At 41.7% G+C, this 11,230-nt stretch overlaps 1 protein-coding gene across 2 annotated transcripts in view; it reads left to right on the top strand.

The window, feature by feature from the left end:
* LOC127611118 (neuropilin-2-like) overlaps positions 1-10,850 on the top strand; it is an 84,948-nt gene extending 74,098 nt beyond the window's left edge. Inside the window, exons 17-18 of one of the 2 annotated variants that reach the window (XM_052081451.1) lie at positions 8,323-8,382; positions 10,242-10,850. In XM_052081451.1, coding sequence (XP_051937411.1) covers positions 8,323-8,382; positions 10,242-10,570 — 389 coding nt within the window. In that variant the 3' untranslated portion in view covers positions 10,571-10,850. Of the gene's footprint in view, positions 1-2,244; positions 3,153-8,322; positions 8,383-10,241 lie in introns of those variants that run through there. The other variant, XM_052081452.1, reaches the window with a different exon arrangement.
* Positions 10,851-11,230: the final 380 nt, after the last annotated feature.

Here is an 11,230-nt window from a genome sequence, read left to right on the forward strand (position 1 = left end):
TAAATCTAGATTTTTTTTCAGTCCAGCTCAGTCATTGTGCGAAAAACTTTACGTGTTAATACATCTTGTGTTTGAGTAAGCCAATAATCATGATGTATATTTTTCTCTTGCACTTGTTTAAATAACTCTAAAAAAATAAAAATAAAAAAATCTAACCAATGTAAAATCTGTCGCAATGAAACATGTTTGCAGCTCCACCTACAGCAGGATACACAATATTTCTAATCTGGAATGAAATACAGGCCTATGTAGCCCAAACCCGTTGGACGTAATTTAGGATAGTCAACATAATTTTCAGTATGTAAAAAGCAGGCTGCACACATACAGGTTTTAATTAACAGATTTTTTAACAACATTTTTTTCCCTCATCGTGTGCGTTACTGCTTTTATATCGTGTCGATCATTAGATCTCAACTGTTGTCATCCTGGGACTCAGTTTCCTGGTATTGCAAATTGTTGTGACCCACGTTATTAGAAGAACATTTGAAAAATAAATATTATTGGTAAATATTGCCTCTGAAAATACACGTGCAGTATATTCATCCATTAGTCATTTGAATTGCTTTATATTTTTTAAAGACCTTTTACAATGAGTTTGGTCGTTTGACGTACCGTCAAAAGCATATTGCTAACCTTGATGTCCCTCACATGGAAGTACAGTGGCACTTTATTTGTTGAGTCAACTATTCGCTAGAGCTCAGAAAATACAAAGAACACCAAAAAGTCGTAGCGGTAGAAGAAGAAGGAACAGAAGAGCCTAGGCTACCTGTGCTGAATGACTTTAACCCAACACAAGTATTTGGTTAGCGTTCGGTTTCACGTCACAATCACGGAGTTGGTGGCTCATCCGGACTAGGTGTTGACCCGCAGATGTGGGCATTCCGTCAGTACTGATGGAAGTTGTGTTCATCAGTCATTGATGGATGCCCACTTTGCTGCCGAATGACGGGAAAATATTTGACGGACTAAGCACCACCTTATGTTACTAACCGGAGGTAAATAACTGGCCAAGGGATTATAAGAGTCTCCTTGATGTCATGATATGACGGAGACGTCCTCTATAGATGCCATTGTCACAAATGTACCCTTTTCACCATACGAGTCGTGATTCTTCACCACTGCTTGTGCTGCAAATGCATGTGACGATGTACGTTCTCGAACCCCAAGTGTCTGTTGCCGTTGCAAGGCCACAGAAAAAGAAGCAGAGGAAGAAGATTTGATGGTCCTAAAATAGTGGTGGTGAATTGGAATAGAGCGATGATGAAGCAAAGTTGAAATAACGATGACAGAGTGACCAACTGACAATGACCGTTTTGGTTTGGCTTGGAATAATGACAGTCTGACGATGGTGGATAGATGCCCAGGGTATGGCCAATGACAGACCAGCAGAATCTATTGATGCACCCTCCTCTGTTGAACACAAGCATAAGGACTTGCGATTGTAAATATTGACCAAGTTTAACGATTGTTGGCATCAACACTTTTCCAAGTATCTTGCGGGAGAAGGTGGTGGTGGGGGGGGTTACACGGGATTTATATTTTTACAAACATCTCATAATCAGGCTTTTGCCGCATCAAATTCAGCCTGCTAGTTGCTTGTGTTTGTAGCCTGCTTTTCACAGGTTAACACATCACAGCAAATCAATCTTGGTTGTTTAACACATTCACTCCCAAAGACGTTTTTTAAACGTCTTGTCAGACTTGGTCCAGAATTGGCTGGTACTGAATGAGTTAGGAAGGCGAGACAAAATAAACACGTCGAGTAAAGATGCTCACCCTTTAGTCGGCAAGAACCACAACAAGCACTTCTATCATACGAATAAGAGATACAATTGAATCCAAACTTGCATGAAAAGGAAACATGCCACCTATAACCTGATGGCGGTTTTCACGTCAAGGTGATCCATTCACAAATGAACAGGCAATTATTTGCCTCATGGGACCCTGGCGTCTCCCCCCAGCCCTCACCTACAGCCGACTAGCTTTGTCACACAACAAAATGACAATACATGCTTCTTATCCTCACATTGAAACAAAATGTTACAATTCATGCAATCCATTCTTGAAATGAAAAGACGTATATTTTCATAGCATAACAAAAGATGTGCTTCCTGAGCTCTTGTTTGACACCTAAGAAGGGTTTCGCTAATGGTCAATGAAGCTTTTAACCCACCGCAGTGTCGTCTGCATGCCTGCCTTCCACCATCACTGAGCCAACCAGTAATGTGTCCTCCTGCCCCCCAGGGGGTGCCATGTCTGGGATGGAGCCCACTGTAGACACGGTGGCGGTGCAGAGCTTTGCCGCCCACTGGTACTACCTGTTAGCGGGAGGAGGCGCCCTCCTGCTGCTGGTTACTGTAATTGCGCCGGTGGTGTTGTGCTGCTGTCGGCACCGCTGGGAGTCCACCAAGACCGGCGGTAGCCCCCATCAGTCGGTGATGTACCACAACAGTCAACCTCTAAACCATCCGAACCGCTTCTACAACCAAAACTCCAGCTGTAATCTCAGCCATAACGCCAAGCAAAACTCGCCTCAACCGCAAAGCGGGCCAGGCCTCGAGACCACCTTGGTCCTCGGACCGGACAAAGAGGACCGCCGTGATTCTTCCCAGTGTTGAAATCTGGACCGCCTGACAATCTTGCACTATTTCCAAAGGGCACGAGGACTTCCCGAGTCGCCATTTCCATAAACATGTTGCCATAACGGACTGATCAGGATGCATCTTCATTTCCACTTCCTGCTCGGGAGGATCAGTCGTGCCGACGAGAAAACAACAACTCGCACTGTGACAATTGTCGGACTTGAGATTACTTTTAATGCCCACTTGTGACATCCAGCGAGAGGATCTTTTGACCATCCTGGCCTGAGCTGCCGTACATCAAGCTGAAATGGAGCACACCACGGGACACATTTTGTTCTCACACACAGCACTGTTTTTCTTCTTTTTTTTTCCCCTTCAGTGGAATTCAGAGCAGGATACGTCTGCCTGCTCCACTCTGATCTGTAGCATGAACCCTGCCTGACACTTCATAACCTGTCCGGGTTTCATGTACTACATGGAAATACTTTTTTTTCTCCCCCCTGGGGATAAGAAGAAGCTCGTGATTATGTCTACCAGTGTTTGACACACACACACGCACACACACACACACAAAGAAAGGGATGAAGCTAAGACAAAAAATCAGAGCAGACTTTTCAGCAGTGAATGATTACAATGTCAAGTATGTTGTTGATGAGGTCTGTCACTGTCAAGTATGTTTTTTTTTTTGAGGGGGGGTTGTCATCATCATCTTGGGGTAATCAACTCCTGTATGATGTCAGACCTCAATGTGTTCTATCAAGTGTATTTATTTTGTTTTTTGTTTGAGTAGGATATTGGCCCATATAGTTGCCATTTTCCTCACTTTGTTGGGTGATTGTGCCTTTTCCGCAATTGACTTTCTTCAAGCCTCCAATTGGCTGAAACAGTTTCGCCACGTGTTGCTTTGGTTTGACAGTCTCTAAATAGGCTGTCTTGCGGACATACTTATCGTTTTTAGTACACTGGTGTTGAGTACAATGACGTGTGTGTGTGTGTGCGCGCACGCGCTTGGGGGCATGCAATTGTGGACATGGCTGGAGAGAAACACACTTGGCAACAAAATATATGCACGATGACGACATGATAGCACACGAAAAAACACAGCCTAGATATGATTGAAAAAAAAAATCGATACCGACAGACCGATTGATGTAAAAAAAAAAGTTGTGCCTCAGTGTTCATCCTTTAGCCGACTTAACGCCTGTGTCTGCATCTTCGTATGACGGTTGAATGAAATGAACCACAAAAAGAGAATTTTTTTTCACGTCGTATAATTTTACAGTGTTGTTTGTGTTCGCTTGTTTGATGCGTTGGAAAAGGGCAAAACGTTTTTGCTTTTTATTAATGAGATGAGAGACCAAGCCGACACGTTGACCTTGGTACTCACAAAGCCGTTAAGCCCTTATCTTATAACTTTGTTGATGCCTCTATTTTATTTTTTTTTTCTGTACAGATTCGATTAGATTAACTCCTGCACTTTTTTTGAACCTCGCAATTATTATTGAACATCCCGTCCAAAAAGTTTCCTTTTTGGAGTGATGTCAGTGCTTCACATTTGGAACGATCAGCAACCATTTTTAATGACTATTTGTCAATTTCTGAGAGGAGAGGTTGGTAGAAAACAAGACTGAATGTCACATTTTTTCCAATGAATCGTTTTCGTCATACAACCATTTCCGTTTTAAAGTTGGATGCAAAATGGTCGAGTTAGCCTAAGTTTATTCATTGAAAGAACCTTGATTTTTGAGTGAACTTTCATGTTTGTGTGTTTGATCACTTTTTGACATTTTCAGTCACATTTCTACAGTGCTGATCACTGATAGATTCCCACGGCCCACAGTTTCGCAGTGATTTGGATGTGTTTCATTTTAAAGTCAAAACGCGGCCGCAACAGTTGTTATTTTTGCTTGACTGAACAGGAATCTTGACAATGCAGTTTTTCCTTCTGTGCCTAAGGTGAATAATATGGTAGTAGAATGTCCATCCATACAGCCTTTAAAGGCTTGAGATGATGTCAGAGGTTGAAATGGCCAATGCTTGTCTTTCATTCGTGTTTTTTATCCTAGAATGATTTTTTTTTTTAACCTTCTGTTCATGTTGAAATTTATGTCCCGCAATAGTTGTTTGGATGGTTTTCAGGACTTTCCAGCTGTGCAACACCTCATGTTGTGTTTCCTCCCCACATCATTATGTTCATGCTTCAATTCCTTGGCCTTTTTATTGAAACCCTCCTTGTTCTTATTCCGCTCCCCCCCACCCCCAGCCCCCTCATACTGCAAATCCTTCCCGTCGAAAACACAGGAGAGAAAATGAGAGGTACAAATCTCTCGCCGACGAAGGGCCCCATTAAGTGAGATGGCTTTTCCTCCAAAGGACGGGCCCTGAGATGGAGGAAGATGAAAGCAGAAGAGAAACTGCTCTTTGTGCTTTCTAAAGATAGATTCCGTAACCCCTCTCCCCCCCCCCATTTTTTTTATGGAGAAGAGGGCTAACAGGGAAGCAGGTTGAGATTTTGACGGACGAAAGGAAAAAAAAAAGCTGAAGGAAAAAGGGCAGCAGGTTTGAAACGCAAAAGCCCATAAAAAAGGCTGGCCGCAAAGGACACGCACACATCGTCTACGCTCGCACTCCGGCAACACACCGCGGCTATTAAATGTGGCTCATTAAATCAAGATTTTACACCGTGTCATCCTCTGCGGATCCTGCTTGGGCGAGTCAATTTCAGGAAAAAAAAAATGCTGTTTTGTGATTGACTCAACATGCATGTGAGTCATTTGGATTTTTCTGCCATGTTAGCCGGCATCCTTTCTGATTGCTCCATCGACCCGCTGATGATTTACACATAATATAGCCTTCGACCACCCCGATCAATAATGGTCTGAAATTCAAATGGAGGAATGATATATGGTTCATATTTATGTGGCCTTCGACGCACAGTTTTCGCTTCCCTGCGTTCAACTTTTTTATTTACCGGGTATTTATTTTCTTTTTGGTGGTGAGATTTAGCAAATGCCTTGCCATTTTTTCTGTGCGTTTTAAATCAATCTTTCCCTTGATTGACCGCAGACCACTGTGAAGTGCTTTAATATTTCTCATTGGGTAATGGAGTTGTTTGCATTTATTGAAAAAAATTTAATAAATAAAACCGCAGTCAGCATTTGTGGCCCTTCAACCAGCCGAGCTCTCTTCCTCTTCATGCCGCCCACTGCAGTGCAAAACGCCAAACAGCCATTTGCTGGATAAAAGTTCTCGTCCGATTCTATTATTCTGTCTTGACTAATTGGAGCCGCGGGGAGGTTTAATCGTCTTCCACTGCGCTGCGTGGAGTGTGCTCAGGGTGGAAGGTAGCCTAAGGGCTTTTAAAAGCCATCATTAGCGAGCATTCGACAGTCGCCCAAAGCATGTCCGAGCAGCTTTGCTTTTCAATTTTACTGTAACTACTGTATTGCGATTATTGAAGCTCTATTTCGATACTATATGTTAAATAGAGTCCTTCCTGAAGCTAGTTTGGGAATATTGCAACGACAACTGGTCCTTAAAAGAGAAAGTATAAAAATATTTTGTCTCATCTGATTTGGTTACGTGGCAATTTGAGTCTTTGTTCATGTGTATTTGGGAAGATTTTGGAGCTGGGAAATGTTTTTGGTACGAGGGCTGTCTTTTTGAGCCTTTTACTCATGATTGAAAGTTCACATTTTTGGAATGAAATGATTCGTCCATGTGGTCTCGATGTCTTAACTGAATTGAATCAAAATGTTTTTGTGCATAGTTAGTCGCTATCATGCATCTGGCTATCCTTTATTTGGCAGACCCACCAAATAATGTTATCATTACTGGGATCGTTGAAACGATAACCAATATATATATATATATATTTTTTGTCAAAACTGATCATGGTGATTTTGATCATGTTGACAGATGAGGTTGGAAAAAAACCGGTAAAATGCGCTCAAATATTTCCAAATTGTTTATTTGAATCATACCGGTACTTCATTCTTATTTACATTTATTTCTATCATTAATGTATAATATAATATATTGTAGCCAAATATATACAAATATAACAAAATATATGTCATCTGATAAAATATATATATACATATATATATATATATATTTATATATATATATATATATATATATATAAAATGAATATTCTTAAATGTTCAGTATATATTTTTAAAATATGCTATTTTTATTTTCTTTTAAATTTTTAATGCATGAACCAAATATTTAATGAGAGTGAATTTAGACAATGACTGAAAAATGAACATACATTGAGGATCGTTGGCGAAACGAATGCTACAACTGCACTCTAAAAACAGTTGGGTCATAAATAACCCAAACGGAGAACCTGTAAATTTGCATAAGTCCCTTTTTGACCCACTTTTGGTTAGTTGTGGTCCAACGTTTTTTTGAGTGCATACATATCGCCCATACCAGAAGCCAACCCGTTTCCCATCCCTGAGTTGATTTGCACAGATTTGAATTCCACAAATGTTATGGAAATGTTGATTTCTTTTCTAAAAGGTGAGTTAAATAAGCAGGCAGAGAAAATGCAAAAATCATTTGAAGTCTATACGTCCCTCTAAGTTTTATCTTCTATCAATTAGGTGGCGTGTCTGTGTTGTTGTGTAAGGACAGTCATGTCTTAAAAATTGACTGCATGAGAATATATGAGAGGCTTCTTTTGAAGTGATGAGTTACGCACGATGATTGAAAAGTGGGGATTGATTGGGAATCCCTCAGGGTGAATAATGGAGCAGTGGGCACCTACTTGAGCTAAGCCGTTCATCAGTGGGCGTCAGGAAGCGTGCTCTTCTGTTTACCGCTCTGCGCTTTCACTCGGCGCAGTTAACAAGACTTTATTAACGTCTTTTTGATTTCCTGCTTGGCGGCAATCCATTTTCACCCTCCCACTTGAAGAAAACCCCCGAAATGCAATTGTATACAAATCTCCACATCCTGAGTTTGAATAAATGAATGGCGAATTACCAGTATTTCCATCAATAAACGCGTCATTTGAGGGCCGACTTTTGCTGGCATCCGTACTTTTCTTCGCCTCGTGGCAAAGCAGTGAGCTGAGATTTTTTACCTATTGATGAAACTTTTTTTTTTGAGATAACATTTGAATATTGTCTTAAAGGGGGAAAATACCTGATCTTAGTGCGCCACGTTTGATGGAAATGGAAACTCTGTTTCATTTTATATTTATTTTATACCTCACATTCTGTATCTGTTATCTTTTGAATATCTATTTGGCTCGATTGAGTATTTGTTAGCCGCACGTCTGTAACACTTTTCTTTCTCTCTGTCTTGGAGGTTGTGTTTGACTTTGCTTGAAATTGAAGTACAAGTGAGCTTTAAAGCGGCCTCACAAATACGCTGGTGTTGAGATTCGTGTGAGTGTGAAGATAATAAAAGTCATATTTTTTTATTAAACAGTTTTCTATGTCTCTCCTTTCTTGCTGCCTTACAACAAACAGCCTTGTGTTGTTGTGTGTTGTAAAAATGGAGGATGTTGCTTACCACACAATGGAACTCGTTTTCTGTGTTCTGGTCAATGTTTGGTAATCATGACTGCTATTATTCCCACGACACACTGAGCATAGTCCACCTCATCTAATCTCGTCTCTTTGCATTTTTAGAATCTCGCATCCATGTTACTTGTGTGATGATTCGCAATCTGACTCTCCCTGCCGCTAAAATGATAGCGCCGCTCTCTTGTGTGTCCGCACAGATCCCAGGCCGATGGATTTCGGAAAAGATCCCGACTTCAACAAGCCCTCCATGAATGAAGGTGAGCTTTTCAAGTGCCTGGGGCCGTACAAGCTATTTGAAGTCAAAGCCAGAGAGCAGAGCGGGCCGACACACACCTGCGGCTCTGCCTCGAGTCCTCACCAAGAAAGACAAGTGACAGTGAAAGACTGACAGACAGATGGATAGAAAATGAATGTGAGAGTGTGACCGAGCACAGCAAGTGTGTGTTTGTTTCATGACGGGCACATCCGACTCTCCCTCACAAGCCACAGTGCCTATCTGTCAGCTATATGGCTGGATGGTCCATGTTGGAACCATGCTCGAATTAAAAGATACTTAGTCCAAGCATGGAGATGAGGAAAAAAAAAACTTGTGCTCAAGGCAGCTCAGCTACACAAACACATTCTTCATCCTCGCTACTAAGACAAATCAACACACTGAGGAAATGCGCCCCAACTGAAGAAACTAATTACAGTTAGCATACCTGTCAACTTTTTGGAGCGCCAACCTGCATAAACTACCAAAAAAATCCTTATAAAGAGCAAAAAATCCTTATAACATACCAAAGCATTTTATATGTCAAAATAACGGCAGAAAAAAACCCCACGAAATTTTCAATATTTATTGTAGATCTCCACAATACAATATCTGGTTAATGTCTAATCATCATTCTACTTAGTGGCATTACTGTGTTCAGAGTTGTATTCCTGCGTTACTTTTTTCACCAACTCCAAATCATTTGGAGTTGGTGAAAAAAAATAATCTGAATCCGTATGATTTGTGCGATATACTGTACGTAAGATTCACCACAAAATCCGTATGAACTATGGCTAAACCGTATGAGTTGACAGGTATGAGTTAGTGACTCACGCCCGCACACCTTTCCGAGTGACCCTCGCACTGCAATGAAAAAAAAAACTACAGAAAGCAATTTGGAGGCGTCACATACCATAAACTACATGGCGCGATTGTCAAAGAAGCAAACTGCAAAAATGACCTGTTTGCACGTCATTCGTTGACTATGCGCGGGCATTACGGTGACCGAGACTCTCCACGCTTGGCTTTTTAGCCCCAGATACATGTGAAATTATAGTTTAAATACAGCTTTGAGGTGGCCAACTGCTTTTCATTTGCTAACCGCAAACCTACCGGTAATTTGTGTGAAATACGAATCAGGTGATACAAAGTGGCATTTCTCCACGACACTTTGGTCCATTTTGTCATGTGACAATAAAAGCATACTACTAAGACTACATGTTACTAAGCAAAGCAAATCCCACTTAATGCCACCAATATCATGTCACCACCATTGAAACAATAACACGTTCAGATTGAGTATTTAGCTAATCGAATGACATCAACGGTAAACATTTTAAGTCAATAGATCATACTCCTCAGCGATGCTGATTATTAAATGCATTTTTGTGCGCAGATGTCTAAAGACAAGCGTTTTTGCTTGTCGACGTTGGTGGCAACAGTAGTACTCTGCAACAATACATTTATACTCTCAATCCTAATCTCTCTACCTGTACATTTAAAAAAAAGCACATTTATAGTTGGTCTTAATGCAAGCACTTTAAGTTTTTGTCCCGAGTAAAGAACGTTTCATTTGTCAAGTCAAACAAAATCGAAACAACATGACTGAGAAGTCATTGTTTATCATAGCATCCGCAGTCACGGTGTCATGAAATGAAATGCTCACATATCCAGTCTTGTCCAATACAAAAATGAGGGTGTTGAACAACTTTCTGGATACAGTATGTGCGCATTACATTTCATGACTCCTTGACTTTCTCTTTGCCAATTGTAATACATTTGATTATGAATGAATGAATGTCCATTGATTGCACAGTTGCTTTCCGCAATCTTATTTTTCCTGCGTTTCCTCTTCTCCCGCAGAATACTTATTTCCCAGCTGGCCCTCCTCCTTCTCCACCCCGGCCTCGGCCAACGCGGACCCCTCGTCCGTCACCCTGGTGTCCGAAAGGGACAAGGACAACACCTGGCTGTACACCCTTGACCCCATCCTGCTCACCATCATCGTGATGAGCTCACTGGGCGTCCTGCTGGGCGCCGTGTGTGCCGGACTGCTGCTCTACTGCACGTGCTCGTACGGCGGCCTCTCGTCGCGCTCCTCCACCACGCTGGAGAACTACAACTTTGAGCTGTACGATGGCATCAAGCACAAGGTCAAGATCAACCAGCAGAGGTGCTGCTCGGAAGCCTGAGACCATAGAGCGGCCCCCTCTGCCACTCGGGTTTAGTGCGGACGTGACAAAGAAGTACTGTTTGTTTGTTTTTTTCTTGGGTCGGATGTATGTGCCGGGAAGAACTACGATTCGCTCTGAGGGTGTAAACCTCGGCGTTTACGGTCCCAAATCTCCTCCGCCTGTAGGAGAGCGCCTGCTTGCTTCTGTTGAATGATTGAAGGGATGAAAATGACTGACAGACGTATCTTTGAACAATCACCCACTGGAAGAAGCGACGGAGAAGATGGATGCCCTCACCTGAGACAATCTGAAGATTGAGGCCTGAAACGGCAGGTTTTCCCACGGTGATGTGGCGTTCCGTCTGAGTGGGTACGCCATGTCCTTAGTACCAAATGAAGACGCAAAACAAAGTCCAGTAATGGAGAGTTGACAAAAGAGACGGACGGCATGCTGAAAGCTAAAAGTGTAAACATCTTTCCAAGTGGCCACTGAAATCAACACATATCAAGTGAATGCCTTTCTCCAAAAGAACTTTAACAAATATTCATTGAAGAGACATGACTTTATAGGGAAAATGTTTTTGGGGTTTTTTTGTTTGTTTGTTTTTTTTGGGGGGGGTCACTTTTTCAGTATGGGTTCTGTATGTTTTAAAGAGTCCCTTAGCTTGCCGTAGGCTTG

This window comes from Hippocampus zosterae, chromosome 12, assembly GCF_025434085.1.
Source record: "Hippocampus zosterae strain Florida chromosome 12, ASM2543408v3, whole genome shotgun sequence".
Lineage (NCBI taxonomy): Eukaryota > Metazoa > Chordata > Actinopteri > Syngnathiformes > Syngnathidae > Hippocampus > Hippocampus zosterae.